Source organism: Hesperophylax consimilis, chromosome 4 (assembly GCF_061612785.1).
Source record: "Hesperophylax consimilis isolate HC1 chromosome 4, BYU_Hcon_1.0, whole genome shotgun sequence".
Lineage (NCBI taxonomy): Eukaryota > Metazoa > Arthropoda > Insecta > Trichoptera > Limnephilidae > Hesperophylax > Hesperophylax consimilis.
Window position 1 is genome coordinate 2,462,050 of NC_142839.1, and position 21,784 is coordinate 2,483,833.

A 21,784-nucleotide genomic window follows, 5' to 3' on the forward strand; every position below is an offset into this window, starting at 1 on the left:
GATTTACAAGTTTCATCTCAAGGAAATGCACTGTAAAAGTTTATTTTCTTAGTCAGATGAACCTTGCCCTTGGAAAACATTTCGACATTTTTCTGCTTCAAGGACATTTTTATTTTTAAAATATTTTTTTTGGGCTAGTGAATGAATGGAGTAGGCCGAGAGCAATTATATTGTCTATGGTTGCATCTTACTTTTAGATGACCTTGAGTTTTTTCTATCTTGTCTACTGCTCTTTTCCGCACGGTAGGTACTGCTTGTATATCTGTGGTTAAGTACTGTATAATTCTGTTGTATACAAAAAGCCCGAAGATATCGATCTAGAGAGTGGTATATTTATGAGTCAAAGATAGACCATAGGAATTGTTTGACAGCCACATGCCCAATTTGACAGCTCCAATGTTATTGTTGGATTGATTATTTATGGATTGAGAATTGATCGTGTAAGCGAAAATGTGTGGAATTTTCTGCAAAATTTGTTACAACCAAAATACCCCTACTAATGATGCCACTCAAATACAAAACGTAAAATATTATTTATTTACATTTCTTACATTTTTGTTTTGTTTCTTTTGTAATTGGGTATTTTGTAAAATATTTCAGCAAAACAAAGTGGAAAAACTTCTCAACAGCAGAGGTCCGGACAAATGTCATTCGTTACTTGCCAAATTTTCAACTGAACAGTTAAAGTTTTCAATACAAATGATTGGCAATACTCTGTGGATGCAAGGAGAAAAAGTCGGAGTTCAACCGATGGAATCGGAACATGCTGCTCTTCTGTTCAATGGAGATATTTTTGATAAAAATTGGAACCCAAACATCTGTGACACTGAAGAAATATTTAAGAAATTGAATCCTGAAATAATTGTTGGTAAAATAAAGATAATTTCTGAATCATATATTCTTAATGCTTGTATGATAATAAATCTTAATTTGGGCATAAATAAATTATATTCTCGTAACAATAGTGCAAGTACGCTCTCAAAAACATGTAGGTATAGATCAGGGTAATATTTTGAACTTGGTTTTTGGTATAAATAATATTATACAGCGCTCTTGAGGTGATTTTTCACGAAAACAACGCTATATAAATCAACCAAATATCATTATTACTGTGATTCAAATTTTACCTCCTTATATCATAAAATTATCATATTATTTGTTAAATTTAATCAAACCAATGTCATTGTGACACCATTATTTATTTTTCTTCATTTGCCAATGTTTTCAGAGTAGCAGGGAAATTATGAATTCCGGCGATAGGATAGTAAATACGTTGAAGACTCTGAATGGACCGTTCAGCCTAGTTTACTGGGATAAAGAAACCAATTATCTCTATTTTTGTAGAGATCGCTTTGGAAGAAAAAGCCTGATATTGTACAGGAATGACGGTGAACTTATTCTGAGCAGTATACTAGGTAATTTACATACACATATGTTTATTTTATTATTTACATCAAATGAAGTGGAGCGTACTTAAATGTATGTATTTTTACATTGTTAAATGTATTTTTATCGATTTCTAGGAAAGGAGTATAAAGGTGCTATTGAACTTCCAACGGGAAATATTTTTTGCCTTAATTTAGAGAAAAATATTATTAAAATTATATCGTGGACCGAAGATTCCTCCAATGATCTTTTTATCCCCATTGAAGATTGGCTTCTTACAATTAATGCAGATGTTCAGAATTACTCATTAACTCATAGTTGTATAAATGAAGAGGTAAAAATAATTACTTTCCACACTAGCAACACTGTTATTTTCAATATTTTCGCATTTTTACAAATTGGCAACATTTTATTCATTTTCAGGAGTTGAATTTTCTAGCTAGAATAGAGAAATTATCAGATGAAATTCCATGTCGCATTAAGTTTTTGAGAACTCTTTTGAATGAAGACATAATTTCTGCAAAAGTAAAGAGACTAGTAGATCTATTATCTGAAAGTGTCAGAGTTCGTGTCCAAACGCAACCCGGTTTATGCAAAGATTGTATAAATAAACCTTCAAAATGCGAAAGCCATTGTACGGTGGGAATCCTGTTTTCTGGCGGCCTGGATTGTACCATTCTGGCTGCATTAGCTCATCTACATGTGCCAATAAATGATTCTATTGATCTGTTGAATGTTGCCTTCCAACATAAAAATTGTGAGAATTATCAAGTGCCAGATAGATTGACGTCATTACAATCGTTAGATGAATTGAAGAGACTATTTCCAAAAAGGTAATAAAATTTTAGTCATTCTCTCTATATTCATAAAAAATTGTGACATATTTTATTAAATAGATGTTATAAGTAAGTAAAATGAAAGGGGGAGGATAAAAGTAGAGTGAATGTAGTAGAAGTGATATTCCTGTTATATGTATCTATGGGGATCATTGCAAGGGTTCCACCTGAATTTTAAAGCTGCTCATCTCGAAGAGAATTATGAAAGGAATGTATACAATGGTTTAGACATGTAGAGTGAATGGCCGGACAAAGAAGTAACAGAAGAATATAAGACCCAAGTGGATGCAAGAAGATGTTGTAGGAGTCAGGAAGATATTATTATTTTTTAATGATAAACTAATGTTTATAAGACAAGTTTTTTTTTTACTATGCATAGCACAAAGGATAACAAATTATTATAAGCAATAATTAGCCGCTTGAAATATCCATACAAATTGAAAATATCTCCCAAGTTAAATGCCGCCCACGGGAATTGATCCCGCACCTTCTAATGTCCAGGCAGGTGCTCTGAGACCATTGAGCTACGTCGATCTAGTACTGAGACCACTGAAAAAGCCGACGTAGCACCTGACCGTACATCAGAAGGTGCGGGTTCAATTCCCGTCGGTGGCATTTATTTTTACTCGGGAGATATTTTCAATTTATTTGTGAGTAATTATTGCTTATAATAATTTGTTATCCTTTAGGAAGATATTCATTTAATCCCCTCATTTAAATAATTGATTGGGGTCATGTTAATATGTAATTAGTTGCCATTTATTCCGCCAGAAACAATGCTTTGAAAACAGTGTCACTGAACATTATTCTGTAAAATTTACAGGAAGTGGAACCTTGTTGAAGTAAATGTCTCTACACAAGAACTCAAAGAAAAACAAGCAGAAATAATTGGAGATTTGGTGTTTCCTCTGCAGTCAATCCTAGATGAAAGTTTGGGCTCAGCTTTATGGTTCGCTGCGAGGGGTGAAACCCCCTTGTACAAGTCCACAAGCAGGGTAAGATCAGGATTAAACTTCTTGGACATAATAGAATTATGAACCTGAATACCATAACACCAGTATTATTTCTTTAAACCCTCATTCTTTTTATAATTATTATGGGGCTTGGCCACTATTTTATTACTGGTCTTCATGGAGTAAATTTATTTTATAGAAACTAAAAAGTTTTTATTTGATTAGGTTATTTTAATGGGCATGGGTGCAGACGAGCTTTTCGGCGGGTACACACGGCACAGGAACTCTTTCCGGAGGGGCGGCTGGGGGGCCCTGGAGAGAGAGCTGCAGATAGACTGGCAGAGAATTCCGTACCGCAACCTCGCCAGAGACGATCGCGTCGTTAGCCACCACGGACGCCAGCCCCGGATGCCATACTTGGATGAAAACTTCCTTGAATATATTCAGAGTCTAAAGACATGGGAAAGGTACAGTTGATTTTTTTGTTTTACTTAAGAAGGAGATGGTTAACATAGAGTTCCAGTCAAACTTAGGCTATAGGACCATTGGGCTATTTCCCATTTTAAAGCTGTAGATTATAGTGCATACATACAAAATATGCTAAAAATTAAAACAGGTTTGAAACCATTCTAAAACCTTCTTTTCTATTAAAAAAGCACTACTATTAACTATGTGCTTGAATTGAATTTGCAAGCACCGCTTTGTGTTAAATAATAGTGAATATTTTCTTTATAATTAAAATTATTAGACCTAAAAAAACATATGCAAGATTGATAAAATGTACATGGATTTCACGTTTCAAAGTACAAATAATTTAATTCATTGGATAAAATAATTAGAAATAAAATTACTAAACCCTGATAATTTTTAGGTGTTTCCCGAGCACCAAGTGCGGACCAGGAACAGGAGAAAAGATGCTGCTGAGATTAGCAGCTTTAAAGTTAGAGCTGGAGTGCGCATCAACATTCCCAAAGAGAGCTATCCAGTTTGGCTCGAAAATAGCCAATAAAAAAGATAATGCGAAAGACATCTCGCAAAGGCTTACAGAAATATTGTAAAATTATTTTATAAATGTATTTTTTTAATAAATCATCATTACATTGACAATTTTTAAACAAATCTTTTAGTTCATATTCTGGTAGTGACACGCTACTTTAGTATGTGCCGTGCACATCCTGGAAATTACGAGATTTGTAAAGAGAATTCGCCAGCTTTCCCGCAGCTTCTAGAATTGTCTCCAGAAGTGGTTCCAAAAGGCTGTTCAGTCTACTACTTGTACTGAAATCAACTACCTGCGACTGGTGACACTTGCGTCACCTGAATACGCTGCGCCGGTCGTCTGAGTCGAGCACTGACCACATTGCTACAACCACCACACAAGTTGTCAAGCATCCACCCAGGGGAATTCAATACCGTTCATCTCCACCACCCACGGTGTCGAGCTTCGGCTAGGAAAAATTCGCCACTATTCATCTCCACCTAAGGTGTAGAGCAGTGTTCCGCAAAGCGTGTGCCGCGGCACACTGGTGTACAATAATTAGTCGCCTAAAATACAATATTACACCTTCTGATGTCCGGTCAGATGCTAATCGGACTAATTATTGCTAAGCCAGACTAATTATTGCTTATAATAATTAGTTATCCTTTGTCCTATGCATAAAAAAAAACTTGTCTTATAAACATTAGTTTATCATTAACACGTTGTAGCAGTTCTTACTCCTGGGCGGCGAGTTCCTTCCCGATTGGAAATAATCAGTTGGTTAATTTTCTCCTGTTGGCGCTCCTGTTTTCGAGATCACGGTGCAGAGCGTACTTCGACTGGTTTAGTTGGTGGCTGGACTCGGGAGATTGCGGTGTGTTTCGTGCGACGCTGAACATAAGGGTCTATATTGCAATTCGCGAAAAGTCTTTTCTTTTAACTTTTATTTTATAATATTTAATTCAACATTCCGATAGGGATTACTGTTTTGACTTCGTGCATAGTTATTAAATACTATGCTGGTGCCCACTCAGACATTTCTTTACAAGATACTTAGGACGGGTTGTTTCGGAGAATCTGAACAATTCATCAAATTTCAACGTTCATTTTCAAGTTCTGTGAAAGACTTTTTCAAGTTCTGTTTTTATTTCAGTTTTGTCAAGCAACTAGCCTACAATGATATTAAAACAGAACTTGAATAAGTCTTTCACAGAACTTGAAAATGAACGTTGAAATTTGATGAATTGTTCAAATTCTCCGAAACAACCCGTCCTTAGAGTTTTTAAATAATCATGTCATCGGCTCATTAGTCATATTTTATCAAGATGGCGTTTATTGTACGTGCATTCTTGACACGCCCGGAGATAAAATCTATTAGAGTCTCATGTTAGTTTTATTGTTCAAATATTTAACAATTGTTATTTCAATAAATTAGCTTCTTGTAATAATTAAAACCTTCTTTTATTTAGAACTTCCTTCACAGATTACATTTGCTACCCACATACATTTATTGTCAGTGCGCGTGGTTGAGATGTCTTGATTATTGTAATGGAATCATCAAATTAATGTCACAATCTTAGGATCCATCATTAATTATTTATAATAATCCTTTCATCACCCATCAATTGGCAAGAAATGTTACAACGTTGAACGCCATGTAGGTCACCGGTGACCTCATAACGAAAATCGTCATTTTTCTCCCATAGTGCCATGACGGTCACAGGTGACCGCAGTGAATTTTCTTGATTTTTATAGAAAGTTTTAGTCAAAAAAAAAAGGAATACGTTTTAATGGTCGCCGATGCCATCTGAGTTTTTTTTTTTTCAAATTTAAAATGGTAATGTTTCTTCATTTCCACAATGGCGTTCAACGTGTTAAAAAAATAATGTGTGTTTTACGTGATATGCAGCCTGACGAAAAACATACTATAATACACAGCATAATAAATACTCAGTGGATGATCCATAACAACCCACATTCTCGATGTATCACTCAATCCAATGCGGGAGAAATGTAACTAAAGGCTTAATGATGATTTAACCTTTACCTCTTTCTCATAAGCGACGCATGTAACAGAAAAGGAGATTACGACAAAGCTTTCGGCGGCAGGATATTAACAAACGTTTTTGATGAATTTCTTTATTTATGTAATGGAATGTTTCCGTTCTGTGATGCTGAGGGTACAATTGTTTTTATAATGTTTCCACAAACCACTGTGTGAAGTGTAGGATTTATCACAGCCCTTGCACACAAATGGTCGAATTCCAGTGTGTGTACGCATGTGTGTGTGGACATCCGCCGATCGTTTGAACCTACGATCGCATCTTGTACACTGGAATTTCTTTTCGTCAAAATGAATCCTCTTATGTCTGGATAGGTCCTGGTTTTTAGAGAATGGCCGAGCACACATTTCGCAAACGTAGGGTTTGATCCCCGTGTGAACTCGCATGTGGACTACGAGGTGTTCGCTTCTCGTGTATTGCTTGGAACAGAGTGGACAGCTGAAAGGCTTCTCACTGGTGTGTGTCAGCAAATGCTTCTTAAGAATAGATTTGGTTTTGTACGTACAGCCGCAGAGCTCACACTGATAATTTTTAGGAGTCTTTTTTTCACTGGACTTATTTTTTGAATCACCAAAAGATTTTAATTTTTCGAGAAACTTTTGCGAGTGAGAAGTTTTAGCTTCACAATCATTATTTGGTTTGAATTTAAGATTTTTTTTAGAGTTGTCTTTTGACATTTTTGTTGTACTATGTTTTCTTTTCTTTTTGTTGAATTTACTTGGGAAATGATTGCTTTCTATTGTCAAAATGTTTTTTTGGAGTTCTTCACACATTTCGAAATCGCAATTTTCTTTGGTTTCTTTTTTAGTCATTTCAAACGTGGTTGAATCGTTAGTTAATTCAGTGTAATCGTCTGTATACTCTCTTTCGGATAAATCTATCTCCGATTTTATAATAATATCGAACTCCTCTTTTATATCTTCCAGTTTAGTATCCTTATCATCTATCGTTTTTTGCTTGCATTCAATTTTGGATTCCAATAGAGATTTCAACTTTAACTCTGTGTTTTCACATTTCCTCTTAAAATCATAAAAATCGTTCAATTTCATTTTGCAGGTGATACAAATCAAAGAAGGTAGACCATCGTGTTTATGTATCTAAAAGAAATAAAGAATATGTCATTATAATCGAATCTGTCTACCAAATACCTATCATGCTAAGCATTAAGAGTACACATCAGAAACAACAACTTTTCAGGAGAGCAATTACAAACTGTGAGTACTTCCATTGAGTGCTTGATGAACAAATGCCTATTTTTATTTGAAATTTATTTTTGAAAATTTTATTTTGATCCCACATATTTATACATAGCATGATAGATATCTTTAAATAGTATAAAATAAAGTCGCTATCCGCGTCTGTCTGTTTGTGCGCTTAGTTCTTCTAAACTACGAAATGGATTTTGATAATGATTTCACTATCATTTAGAGAATTTCTTCCAGAAGGTTTATATATACGCAAATAGTGTCTTTATTTTATACTATTTAGAGATTCAAAACTTTACTCCAAATCCTTCACACCCCCAAGCAATGCCGGGCACACGTCAGCTAGTATTATTATAATGTATGACATGTAGGTTCTATCAATAATTATAATTGGTACACCTTTGCGTACATGGAGATACTTACAAGCGACTTGATTTTCACGCGCATATCACGCTCGTAGCTCGTGAGTACCTGTCATAGTACTTTGCTAGTGTTCGTACAAGACGCTACGCATCGACTACGAATTTGACGTCAGTTGCATGCAGTACTTGTGAGAACAGTAATGCGTCTGAACATGATTTGGTTAAATTTGTACTGGAGGTGGAAAAAAATGCATATTTATATAACTAAATGTTACTATAATACGTAAGAAACGATTTAGTGGAGAAGGCTTGTATTGAAGTAGGAAGAAAAGTCAATTTGATAGGTAAGTAATATTGTTTACTTTTTATCATAAATGTGAAAAAATGATGAAGTTCAGTATATTTTGGGTAGGGTTACTTGTGGTTTTGTCAGTCACGTAGCTTGTAAGTATCTCCATGTACAAAGGGCCATACAAATTACATAAAAAAAAGTATCTCAATACAAAGACCGTCAATCAAAAGTTAAATATATGTATCGATAGATGAAGAAATTCATTAATTACTCACATGGATAACTGCACAAGTCATTGCTTTTACATCTAAACTGACTCCGCCGTCAGTCGCAAAAATACACGAAAGTTCCATTTTCTCCGTGCAAAGCCGGCACACATTTAGTACCTTTGAATCCATCGCTTTACATATTAAGTCAATCTTATATTACTATAATTATCTCTCGCTGAAAAAATAAGATAGCATTGTTTATATTACAACGAAATGTACGAAACAATCATCTGACAAGTCGGCTTCGGTTTGACCATAAATAAACCACTCGCGGTTTGACAGTGACAGTTGTAGTCAATGTTGCCACCTCGATTTTTAAAGTAAAGCTATATCCCGAAAAAGAGTTAAAATGTTGGAAAGGGGGTGGCTAGAGAAATTCTGAGAAAAAAATGGTTTCAACACGAAAATAACCGGTTCCTTAGAAAAATAACATTTGAATTTTCTTTTTTTTTGGCCATCGGGAGCCATTTGGAAGTTTATAGGATCGCCCACAAGCCGCATCTATATTTGGTGTGGGGGGTATCAGAATTCTCCATATATATATATATATATATATATTATCCGCAACTGAATGTAGATATAAATCAGCAATTGGTGTTTTCTCCAGTCGTTTACCTTCATATATTTTTAGATCATTATTAAGCGACCATTTTTAGGCTTTGGAATGAATCATCGTAGGATGGGTTGTTTCGGAGAATTTGAAAAATTCTTCAAATTTCAAAGTTAATTTCTGTGAAAGATTTTTAAAGAAGTTCAATTATTATTTCAGTTCTGTCAAGCAACTAGCTTATAATGATATGATATATATGACTTTCACAGAGCCTGAAAATTAACGTTGAAATTTGATGAATTGTTCAAATTTTGCAAAATAACCCATTCATAGTCTCATAGGGAAATTTACTTCGATCAGTATTTTGGATTATGGGCACATTTCTGGAACAAATTATGCTAGTAATCTGAGGTTCCACTGTACGAGAAAAAAAAACCTTTTTTTCCTTAATAATAGAGGATAAAAACAAATTTCTTCGTTCTGGTGTGTGGTTTAGCCTCGGGACTGAAGAGGGCATGAACGAGATTTACATTTATTTTTATTAAAAAAACTTGGTCACAGGCAACACATGACGAGCCTTTCACAAATAATTATTAATTTGAGAGTTTTTCATTAAGTTTAATTACTGGATTGATGTATAGATACTTTTATACAGTTTAGTCACTTTTCATTTAATTTCATTCCTTCTTATAATTATTTATAGCACTGCAAAACTGGAAATAAAAATAAATTACGAATATATAAAAATAAGTCCGCAAGCCTGTCCTGAAGAAATATCCATTATCTATTACAGCAACACCCCCACAGAAAAGTTTGTAGATCTGTAACTCATTGTTTATGTGAAACTGCACAAGAGTCTCAACTGCTCCCAACCATCTGGAGCCAGTGAGACTATGGCATCCCCGATTGGAGTATGTTGTGAGGCTGAAGATAATGGGGAGTGGAAGGAGATGCGGAAGAGAAAGTACCTTCCTATTCAGATCTTGTCATCAAACACGGTCAAAGCCATTTCAAGCAGGGTTTCAATTCTGATGGGTGGTCTTACACCAGGGCGATACTAAGAGTAGCTTCCACTCTGGAACGTGCCGCAAATATACTAAATATTATTTTAAATGAGTAATTTGTGAAATAACAAATTAATCAAATTAAATTTACTTGTGCATGTCAGGATTTGAACCTGCGACCTCCAGCTTGCTAGTCGAGAGCCTTACCTCTCCACCATAGAGGACGTCAAAAGTCAGAGGCCGTCGCTCTGGTCTAATGGTTTAACTTTGTTTATATTGCACGCTCATATAATAACTAAAGAGAGAAAACATGAGTAAACAATAAAAATTAGGTATTAGTGTTATGATAAAATACATAAATTAAAAGACATGTTTTTTTATAAAATAGCCGTGGCAAGCGTTTATTTTCCTTTAGTTTTTTTGAACAATAAATTATGAAACAATTTTACCACTAAATATATAAACTCTCACATTATGAATTATTTAAACACAAACATTTAAACATATAATTTGACTAATTTTTGTGGATTATGTAAACATTCTGTCAATGGAACATGAATAAGATATTATCAACACAAATGAATAAAAAGAGAGCATCTAATACTTGATTAAATATTATTAACGTACAAATTTAACACATAAGTATAGTCATGAAAGTGGTTAAAATTGTTGGTTTAAAAATAATCGCTTATGCAAGTGTCATAATATAATAAAAAATAATTGTGTTGATAGCAAAAAAAATTGCTATCAAATATTATGTGTAAACTTTAAGGCAGCAAGTCTTTGAGAAAGGTCACTTTGGAATAAGGCTCCGATATTGACTATATCACAAGAAAGGATTCTTCGAGTGGCCGCTTTGTGTCACTCCGGACCCCATCTGAAACACAACACCAATACAAACATTAAACATCATAACTGAACTGAACAGACAAATCTTCTCTTTTACACTCTTCTGTTTGGTAGACTATTGAACTAGATACCTAGACAACTCTTTAGTGATACGCAAGTATCCCGAGTATCGATGATTCAAGTATCATGGCATCACATGCACATCATTCCGAAATTTTGTAAACTCATCGGCAACGCCAGTCTCCCGCAACAAGTTAGGCGAGGTTGTCGCCTAACTTGTTGCTAACCTATTTTCTAACAATGCATCTGCAGTAGATTAACACTAGGAACAAAGCAGTTCAAGCATAGAATGATAAGAAGTAAAAACAGATACAGTAACTCTTAGATTGTGAATGAGGTTATGGCACACTAGTTTTGACGTATCGAGAATTCAATTCAACAAGTTGTTTGCGACATAAGTATCAGATACTTGCGTATCTCTGTGAGAGAAGGTCCTTACAATATTTTTAAAATTAAAAAATCACACATGATAATGAAATTCCTCAATGCGGTGATTTAGTGATTAAACTTCTCGAAATAGATAGAGGTGAATGCCCCAAGGAGATAAAATGGCAAAAGATATAAAATAATTTAAAAAACACAATATTTATTGGTATTGGAGGTACGCAATAGGTCAGTGGTGAAAGCAGTCACCCTGATATTGGAAGATCCTGCGTTTAAATCCTAGTTGCGGCAAAAACCTTTTGTTTTTCAATCACATTGTTTTTTACATAAGGCGATGCACTACGTCGTGTAATATTTTGAATCGAGCCGCTATCAATAACACACCTTACGTAGATGGCGATAAGGCTTAAATTCCCTCTTCACACCATCCGCCTGTTTTGATTTATGCAAGAAAAAAACATGGCCAAAAAGTGCCTCTTATTTTATTTTGTGGATGTTGAGGCACAAATATTTAAATGTTTTTCGATCATTTTATAAATCACTTAATTTGCCACATTATACAATAAAACCATAACCGAAAATGGGTTCGTAAGTAGGAGATTTTGAACTTTAACCGGTCAGCAACGTAAGCAGATATACACGATAAAATAACGATAGCAGTCAAGTACAATAAGCGTGTTTACACGTCAACGCGTGTGTTTCCACAAAAATCGTCATAACTCCGTTATTCTTCTAGTGACATCCCTAAAACAAAAAGTAGAATATTCGTATTGAATGAAGCTTCACATCTCTATTCAAAGTTATCCATAGAAACCCGTAAAAAGACCTACTCAGTGGAAGCAAATTTTACCCGCCAAATCGTAAAACGACGTCAAGAAAGCCGTTTGACGTGCCGACCCGCCTCGCAAGTTTAATTATTTTTTTAAAAATATATTTTGTATGAAATGGTCAAAAAGTGAAGTGACAGAATTGTTTATTGTACATTTGTACGATGAAATAAGTGTTTTTTTTTTACATTATCCGTGATTTTAGTATCGTTTTTACATAAAACATTACAGGTGAGTCATTTTTACAATTTTTTCATGTTTCCATTCTAAATTTAAATATTTACAAATGTTAATATTTATTTATGATACAACAATTTGAAAGCCTATTTTGTAACCTTTCTAAAACAGTTTTTACTATTCGGCTCCGTTCAGTAATGTTTCATTTATAGAGCTTTGATTGTGAGGCGGTAATAACACAACGTTTTCGTGAAATTGACATTTCGATAAAGACATTTTAGCTTCAAGTTCGCGAAAAGTCGGAGGGGTTAAAGCAGTTTTCATAAGCCTATACATTATATTTTTCTGGACTTATTTTATCTTGTGGGGCAAGTTATGTATTTTGTTTAGTATCTGACTAATATTTAATATGTATTCTGATTCAATAAGGGTATATCAGTCATCTTCCAATAATGCCCACAAACTAATCACCAACGATACATATCCTGGACATGGCTCATGAATAAAAGGAGATCTTTAATGATAAATACTTTTTAGGATATTCGGGGTTTTGCTATCTCTCTTATCTCAAATTTCACTGTTTATCCCCTTGTCAATGACAAACAATATAGAGAAAAACAAGATAAAAAAATTGTCATTAAAAATCGTTAATTTGTGTAAAACCCAGTTAACCGAATAATTTGGTAAACAAACTCGCATTATAGGTATTATGCTTCAGTGATATTACACGGATTGCCAAGGTTAAAATAAATAAATAATTTAATTGGTTGCAAATTATTTTCCTCTTTCCCGACAACACAAGACTTAATGATGACCATTTAAAATTAAATGCAGAATAAGATCTACTATCTAATTAAAGTTGCATACAACCTTCGAGTAAATAATAATCAAATTAACGTACATCCATTTATTGTTTCTTGTAAAATATAGGAATATTTTTTACTATGCATTTTTAGTTACTACTAGAGTATAGACATTAAAATGAAATTAAATATAAATTTAATAAATGAATAAATATATTTTTTCAAATAAAGGTAAAAAGGAAAAAGCAAATTTATAAAGGAGGTAAATTTTTGATTTTACTTTAGTTTTAAAATACTAAAGGGTACTTACAGCAAACGGATTTGAATAATTATTGGGATTATTTCCATTCACGGCAATATTGTTTGCGGAAAATGGATTTTTCGATGCTTCCTTCATGGCCGCCACATCAAACGGGTTGGCAGCTTGTGGGGACTTTGCATCAGCTAAAAAAGAAAGCACGATTATAATTGCTTTTCATAACCAAAACTAATATATTAATAACTAGCTGTTCCCCGCCACGCGTTGCTGTGGATGAGTTTGTCTGTGCAGATAGAGAAACAATAGCGTGTTTTGCTTTTGTGTCCAACAGATGGCGGTGAAAAATGCATGTTTTTTCCTGTCACAGGTGACATCTATATTGTATAGGTTATATAAAAAAATACAGGTATTCTAATGCAACGTGGTGTCCATAGACATATGAATATTAGTAGACCTGCCCTAAGTGATTAAAAGCGTATTATCCCCACTCCCCATACCGGTTCCATTGGAGCCGGCTGGGCTCGCGTATGGCTTCAAGTGAAATTTGAAAACGTGACGTCATCATTCTTGTGCGAACTATGGTCGAGGCATCATCGGTTCATTTTACGAAATAACACGGCAAAATGTTGACTTGTGATATGAAAACTTGTAAAAATAGACGTGAAAAAGAGAATAAACCCAATTGTCGTATTACATTCCATAAGTAAGCATTATTTTACTTTATTTTAAGCTTATTCACACCGTATTATATGGATCAGTTTTAGAAACATATACTATCACATCACAATGTAGCGATTCTCAAGTGTGCTCATCGTTGTTTACTGGGGTAAGTAAATTATGAAACATTTGTAAAAGTGTCTTAACTAAATACTCTGAAACTAACTACGACTCTGCAAACAGAAGAAATTTACTTTGCCGAATTTGGACTTCGCAAATTAGTTCATAACGTGGCGAGTAATTTGCGCTCCCATGTAAAAATGTCTATTCATTCAAAAGCAGATTTTACTTTTAAGAAGTAAATGGTGATATTATAATGCGAGATGCCTATTTACTGTCAGATTGATTTATTGACGAATCACAGTCAGCCTTACTCCCTTCGTTCTTCAACAGTTGATTTTACCCCTCGCCATTATCTTCTCGTCTATTAATTCCTATGTCTGTGGTGGTGTCACAATTTTAAAAAAATCGGTAAAAAACTTTCGGAGATTTAAGATTTTAGAATAAACGAACATTTAAATTTTTATTTATATATTAATAATTGATTTAGTACTATATCGAGACATTCCGCAAAGTCATATTTGAAATAATTTTGTAGTAGTAAGAACAATCATTTCATACATAATAAAATGAATTAACAACCAGCACTCTATATTTCAACTGAAAGGTTTTATCTCTAGATGCAGATAACAATGACCTTCTTGACCCTATATTTTATTGCCAATCATACCTAAGTACCAATAATTAAATGCTGCAATATTATGTAGGTATGTATGCATTAGCAAATTCTTTGTTTGACAATTTTACAAATTAAGTGCAAACAGGTGTTAAGCAAGACTGTGGGGGTATTTCACTATGTCGGGCTAAATATCTGACTAGCTAGCCGTTGGCTGGCTTTAAAGAACAGAATAACTTCGTTATTCAACGATGACCGTTTCACCATTGTTGTCGAGCTTCCGGATAGATAACACTCGAAATAGTCTGGCAACATCGGAAAATGTTTGCAGTTACTCCATCTACTGCAACGCCTGTCATGTTTTGCCGCAATGTCTATGGAATGCTAGCGTCAACGCCAATTGATCTGTGGTCAATTGGCGTTGTGCGCCGTCATCCAGTTTCCCGCCATAATCCGCACACCGCAAAGTATGCATTTTTTTGGTTATGTTATGTTGATTATCAGGTCATTTTAGATAGATTCGTGTCGAATTAATACATTGTTTCTTATTTTGAACACAATCAAATAATTCAGGATGGATCATACAAGCATTCAAATTCATTCGAACTCTTAAAACACGCGGCCTTCGCATCGCCGCCCTTTCACCTGCTTCTGTAAATCAAAAACCTCGGTATCCATAATAATTCGCAACAAAATTCGACTCACTCCTCCGCTGTCAAACTCGGAATGTTTTGACGCCATCTTTGATTCGAGGAATAGCGCCAACGTGAGGTTCGAGCACTGATTAGTCAAATCAAACTTTAACCCGAGTGTTAGCGTTATTCAGATATAGTGAAAACGAAAAAATGACTAATCCGCGGATTAGTGCTTAGTCAGAACATAATCAGAGATAGTGAAATGCCCCCTGTGTATTGTCACCGTGGTTATTCAATCTGCACATGGATAATTAATTGCATGCAAGAATTGAAAACTGTGGGCTTGGGCACGAAAATGAGCATTCTGAAAATATGTTGCCTGTTGTACGATGATGATGCGATGCTGATTCGTAACAGTACATCCATACCTTTCGATCTACATCTCGTATCCGATAAATACAAGCAAGTCCAAAGTAATGGTGTTTGAAAGAGAGAGTACGAAAGCAGGTGCAATATACCTAGTTGTTAATGATGTATACATGGAGTAGGTGGATGAATTTGTGTACATATTTGGGTAGTATGTTTACGGAACATGGAAAGGCCGATGAGGATATTGAAAGAAAGATAAATGCAAGAAATTCCATTAATGGAGGACTGATCGCAGTTGGCGTTAATAAAAAATTTTCCATAGAAGGGAGCCTAGCAGTCCACAATTGTGCTAATACCAACCTTGATGTATGGAAGTGAGGCATGGAACTGGTAGAGAAAGGATAAAAAATGGACTACTTGCTGTAGAAATGAGATGCATGAGGAATTTGTGTGGTAAAACCATGTATAACCGTGTTACAAATGTAGAGATTCAGAAAGTATGCAAGTCTGATGATAAATAAGTTATAGAAAAGGAAACTTAGATTTTTTTTTATTTTTTTATTTTTTATAGTGAATACCTCACAAGAGTCCCAACTGCTCCCGTCTGGAGCCAGTGAGACTATGGCATCCCCAATTGGGGGATGTTGTGAGGCTAAAGGTAAGTGGGGAGGGGAAAGAGGAAGGTGGGGAAGTACCTGGCTATTCAGATCTAGTCACTAAACACGGCTAAAGCCATTTGGAGCAACGTTTCAATTCTGAATGGTGGTCTTACACCAGGGCGATACTGGTAGTATCTTCCACTCTGGAACGTGCCGCAAATATACTATATATTATTTTAATTAATTAATTGTGAAATAACACAAATTAATCAAATAAAATTTATTTGCGCACGCCGGGTTCGAACCCGCGACCTTCGGAATGGCAGTCCAATGCGTTACCACTGGACTATACCGGCCGTCAATTAGATGGTTTGGACATGTAGAATGGATGAATGAGGAAGGAGACACGAGTATGTATGAGACGATATATGAAAGTGGATGAAGCAAGGAATATGTGCCAACACAGTTGTGTGGCAGTTTACGCTTCTAACATACGGTCAGTCATCATTTTAAAGAAACTGAGTCAATTACAAAGCCAGTCTGAGGGGTTATTCAGTATCTCTTGCTGTAGCCTAACACGTGTTAAATCGGCCGTATCCAAAACGTTTCTTAAACGCGGTTTCCGTATCTCGCTAACAAGCTAAACACTTTGCTCGCGTTAAGGCGTCAACTTTTATAGTGGTTATACTAACGCCAGAGATGACGGCGCATTTGCCGCGTAATCCATGTTAAGAGTTATTAGTCATGAAAAAATTTCACCACCGAAAATGACGCCTTCTGAATTTCGACTTTGCTTTGATTGATTTTATCCTTTTTGTGTTAAGTCCCACAAATGGCGACACTTAATGCTAAAGATACAGAATAATCCTTCTGGGATATATGTATGGCATTAATAAATCTGTTGTAATCTCTTCCCTTTTCTCAGACAATGCATGTAACAGAAACAGAAGTGACAACCAAGCTCTCAGCGGAAGTACCAAGCATTCTATATCTAAGGTTAAATATTTTTCAAAGACAACAAACCTGGTTGAGTGTACTGCTGACGAAGAGCAAAATCCAAGTCGGCCAGTGCAGCGTATCGATCGTCTAAAACCAAATGACCAAGCGATTAGTCATCCAATTATAAAATACTTGACTCAATGTTAATAAATTCACATTAGAAATTCAACTAACGAGGACTATCTGATTTTATACTCACGGGAAACAGTATTTGCATTTTTACTGTCGGAATTGGTGATACGGTGGGTCGGCGGCGAAGCTCCTACGATATTATTGTTCACTTGACTAGAGTTGAATATATCCGCTGAGGCAAAATCAACAGGAAATCTGAAACACAAAAATGCCTCATTAAATATTGGGTTTATCTTGCAATCAAAATTCATTCCACAACAAAGCACTTCAATTTTGTATAACTAAGGATTCATCATGGCTTTGTTTTCGCAAGATTAATATTTTTATCCTTTACTAAGAAAATAGTTCCGTAACATGCAGAGTAATCTCAATAATGTTTGTAAGCGCACTTGAAGTGAAATGACACTAAACTGCGCTATATAAATGCCATGTTATTATTATTATTATTCCGTGCTGTAAATGAAGAAATAATTGCAATTACTTTAACCACATTAGTCCTGGGACGATTGTGATCGGGCTGATCACGAACTATCAACGATTGATCAGGTCACTTTTGCAAAAAATATTTGATTATTGATGAGCTGTCAGCTCAATCAGCGCGCCCGTGTCATTCGTGGCGAGCGACCATAAATGTTTAAACTTTGTAGACCGGGTGTCTCGAATTTCATTCTGAAGTTATCTGTCTCCGGTAAGTGGAATCCCAATTACAGTCCATTTCAGATTAACCTTCTCTACTTCTCTGTCACGAATATGAGACTCGAGATGCCAGTTGTACGCAATTTAAACATCTATGGTCTACACCAGAGGTTCCCAAAGTGGTCTATATGGACCCCCAGGGTTCGATATCGGCTTGTTGGGGGTCCATGTCAGCGAGAAAAAAATTTAGGGGTCCACAAGATTCAAATGGGGGTACATACGAACCGACCCCCATTTACCTCAAGTCAACATTTAGGAGTTCCGTAAATGACACAATACACCTAACACAAATAACACCGTTTACATATAATAGACTGAGAAATTACTTATTTGATATTTGTATTTTTATATTTCGTAAAGTTGTTTATTGAGGTATATAAACAGAGATATATCTCGTCAGAATTAATATATTGAAGCAAAACATTGCACATCGGAAGCCGCGAATTTTCCTAGTTCCCCAACATTTATCAACATTTAAATGTACTTCACACAGACGTAAAAACTAAGTTTGAGGACATTTTGACTATGGAAATGGAACGTCGAAGAATCGGAAATCATGTGACAAGAAGAAATGACCGGAATAAGCACTGACAAAGAACTTAATGGGCAGTTCTGTAGGGCCAGCTACAGAAAGAAATTCCCGTTGCTTATCCTGCTTCATTTTCATTTGGTGTAATACTTCACAAGGGCGCCCCTGTCTGCACAATGCAAATACAGAAGAACTATACCGCCACCCGGTTGTTGGACAGGCAAGGGAAGGGAATCTTTTTACGAAAAAATAAATGATTATCACATGGGACGTTAATAGTTTTAGGAAAATTCAATATTCGGCAGGCAGGGGGTCTACGGAAAAAAAAATATTTGGCAAGTGGTCTACGAGGCAAAAAAGTTTGGGAACCTCTGGTCTACACCAACATGGTACATCACATGGCACGTCGATAAATTATGACATTTTTTTATTTTTTCTTCGCTTTATAGGATCTATGTTATCGATCGATCAAAGATAGGGATCTTTCAACCCGATCGCTTTGCCAGTGGGTCGTGTAAAATCATCAATTGACCCATGACTAGACCACACGTTTAATATTGTCGATAAATATAATTTACTTGGGACAGGAAGCAAGAACTTGATTTATTTCGAGCATGTATTGAACATTGTAGATGACGATAACTTGTTGGAGGCAGGAAATGAAAATTTGAGGGAAAGTATAAATGAAGGCATGCAATTATTTTGACGGCACCTTATATTGTGGATAGTTGATGACTATAACTTACTTGGGGCAGGAAACCGGAACTTGATTGAAGTTCATTGGCTCTGTGGGCGGAGGGAGAATGTGAGCAGTTTTAACCATGTTAAAGGATGAGGACAATGGAGTGCCAGAAGATGTTGGTCTCGCAGTAGGCAATTTAATGGACGAACTATTCCAAATACCATTATCTTTTGGACTAGTATTTTGGACTGCAGCGGGTTTTTCTATATTAACTACTTGCTTCCTGGAAAAGCTGGGATCCAAATAGAATCTTTTCTTTTCATATTTCTCGGACATGTAGTCCTTAATGCTTTGCTCGTCTTTGAGCACAGGCAAGTTGCCTTCGTGGAGGCCCAGCCAAATACCTTTGCAATAGTCATTGCCTTGGCTTTTAATCTGTAGTATTTCCTCTGGAGTAAAACTTGCCATTGAAATAGATTTCACTCGGTGAGGGGGAGTCAACCCACGCCTGAAAATAAAGAGCATGTAAGTAATTCTAAATAATAATTGTTGTTAGTCTAGCACATGCCCTTGACTGGTGAATAGTTAAGAGTTATTTTACTTTCAAATCAATAATCAAAACAAAAATGTACCCAGTTGACTATTCCACACCTTGGATAAGCAATTCGTGGTATTACAGATTACGAAAACGAAGGATTGGAGACCTTTTTGTAAACACAAACAAAAATAATATGTATCCGAAACACATTTTTACAAATTAATATATCAAAACAACATTCTAGTGGAATAATGTGTATTGGATATGGGTTCCTTCTAAGTTGTTATTGTATAGGCTTAGTCAGAACACGGCTAGCGTTGGACTTGAAACTCTAAATTGCAAGTCAGTAATCAAGCATGAACCATTACGCACGTCAAATTTAAGGATATTATAATGTTAAGATATTAATGGGAGGGGCGAAATAAGCTGCCGATCGATTCTGAATCAATTGGGTCACGAGGCGGTAAGGTTTATTGATATAATTATTAAATAAAGTTTGAAGTTACTTATAAAATATAACAATACAACTAATAACAAAGAAAAGACAAACTTTCACTAAGGATAATAGAAAGTATTTATCAATAAAATGTCTACTTACAGCATTCCCGAACATTTGGAACAAATAAAAGAACCTATAGTCATATTGACATAAGTCGGACCTCTTTGAGAACAATCAAAACAATTTTTGTTTCCATTTTGAGTAATTAATTCACGTAAAATTGACAAATTTTTGTCATCCAGTTTCTTTTTAGCTGCAGCCATGTTTACAATTAGTCATAACAATGTTGCCAGTGGTTGTCAGTGGTCAGTGATGCCATACCGCGAAAATGAAAATCGGTAGATTTGGGCGAAAAATATGGGTAGATTAGAATAAGAAATCGGTAGATCGTCAAAATATTTATAGGTGCTTTTTAAAGTACATAGGGGGGGAAGGTAGCTAGAGAATTTCGAAAAGGAATAATTCCCCCCATTATGATTAATCTTCCCCTCATTAAATTCGGTAGATTTTCAAGAATTTTGGTAGATTTTTGCTGAAATCGGTAGACCTGCCGCAATTTCGGTAGGTATGTTCATCGCTGTCAGTGGCATAAATAAACCGTCAGTGGCGTGGTAGCGACGTTGGTGTGGTAGTCAGCAGTGTTGCCAACTCGATTTTTTAGCATAAGCTTCAGAAATTTATGAAAAAACATAAGATTGCTCTCAACGAGTGAAAAAGGAGTTCTTCGTGCGCCGGCAAAAAATTCGCGATGCGCCAGCGGATTCTATTTTCATAATAACTTACCTGTGTTTTGGTAAAATTATGTTTTTGTAAATTTATGAATAAATAAATAATATATTATGTTTATAAAATATTATATAATTTTCCCCGAATATTCATGATAATAATGATTTTTTTAAATATCTTTAAGAATATTTTGCAGGGGCGGATCTAATTATTGGCATTTCAGAAAATGCTGATTGCCCCCCTGAATTTGTGTATTTTTTTGGTTTTCAGAGGGACTGCAACTAATATTATAACCGTAAACCTTAACTTTGCATGGCTTGATCGAAGATATAATAATATATCCACTGTTGAGAAAACAGTGTCAAATCCCTCAATAAAAAAAATAAAAATGCATTCGATTTTATAAAAATGAGCCATTCTTACAAATTTTGTAAATATATTAGATGCAGACTCAAAGATTTTGCATAAATTACGAATGAAAGTGTGATTTTTCGTTTTATTTATTATTGAGAATAATATTTTACTGCTTAGTGCTTGCTTTCGGTCTATAATAATAATATGCAATGAAACCAAACTCAATGATAAATAGGGCCGTGACTAAATAAAATATCAATGAATTTAGGGTGCGCCTGTTCTCACATTGCTGGAGGATTGGGGGCGCGGAGGTACGGCACGGACAAAAGAACATGTCTGGACCCAGCTTAAGGTGAAGATTGTGCCCGTACCCGG

The 21,784-nt window shown here is 35.2% G+C and overlaps 2 protein-coding genes across 3 annotated transcripts; one reads left to right on the forward strand and one right to left on the reverse strand.

Annotated features, from left to right (window-relative positions):
- Positions 1-374: 374 nt before the first annotated feature.
- LOC149424032 (asparagine synthetase domain-containing protein CG17486) lies at positions 375-5,206 on the forward strand. 2 transcript variants are annotated; one of them, XM_089631136.1, is made up of 8 exons: positions 375-522; positions 601-864; positions 1,229-1,415; positions 1,524-1,720; positions 1,810-2,219; positions 3,046-3,217; positions 3,401-3,642; positions 4,047-5,206. In XM_089631136.1, exons 1-8 carry the CDS (start codon positions 451-453, stop codon positions 4,231-4,233), a joined length of 1,731 nt encoding a protein of 576 aa, XP_089487262.1. In that variant the 5' UTR covers positions 375-450; the 3' UTR covers positions 4,234-5,206. The 2 variants fall into 2 exon arrangements, with proteins under 2 accessions (XP_089487262.1, XP_089487263.1); XM_089631137.1 differs by lacking the exon at positions 375-522 and having other exon boundaries at positions 738-868.
- Positions 5,207-10,349: 5,143 nt separating this feature from the next.
- drongo (Arf GTPase activating protein drongo) lies at positions 10,350-20,616 on the reverse strand. The gene is made up of 6 exons (XM_089651221.1): positions 20,429-20,616; positions 19,357-19,800; positions 17,453-17,580; positions 17,278-17,340; positions 13,310-13,443; positions 10,350-10,776 (listed from the first exon to the last, which is right to left on the reverse strand). The coding sequence occupies exons 1-6, from the start codon at positions 20,590-20,592 to the stop codon at positions 10,726-10,728; spliced, it is 984 nt and encodes a 327-aa protein (XP_089507347.1). The 5' UTR covers positions 20,593-20,616; the 3' UTR covers positions 10,350-10,725.
- Between the last annotated feature and the right edge of the window lie 1,168 nt (positions 20,617-21,784).

Coding starts and splice junctions, on each gene's coding strand:
- LOC149424032 (XM_089631136.1), top strand. CDS start 451: ATGTGTGGAATTTTCTGCAAAATTTGTTACAACCAAAATACCCCTACT. Junction 1,721..1,809: donor ATAGTTGTATAAATGAAGAG/GTAAAAATAATT, acceptor ATTCATTTTCAG/GAGTTGAATTTTCTAGCTAG. Junction 3,218..3,400: donor TGTACAAGTCCACAAGCAGG/GTAAGATCAGGA, acceptor TTATTTGATTAG/GTTATTTTAATGGGCATGGG.
- drongo (XM_089651221.1), bottom strand. CDS start 20,592: ATGGCTGCAGCTAAAAAGAAACTGGATGACAAAAATTTGTCAATTTTA. Junction 13,444..17,277: donor TCAGCAGTACACTCAACCAG/GTTTGTTGTCTT, acceptor TTTCTTTTTTAG/CTGATGCAAAGTCCCCACAA. Junction 10,777..13,309: donor ATTATTCAAATCCGTTTGCT/GTAAGTACCCTT, acceptor GTTGTGTTTCAG/ATGGGGTCCGGAGTGACACA.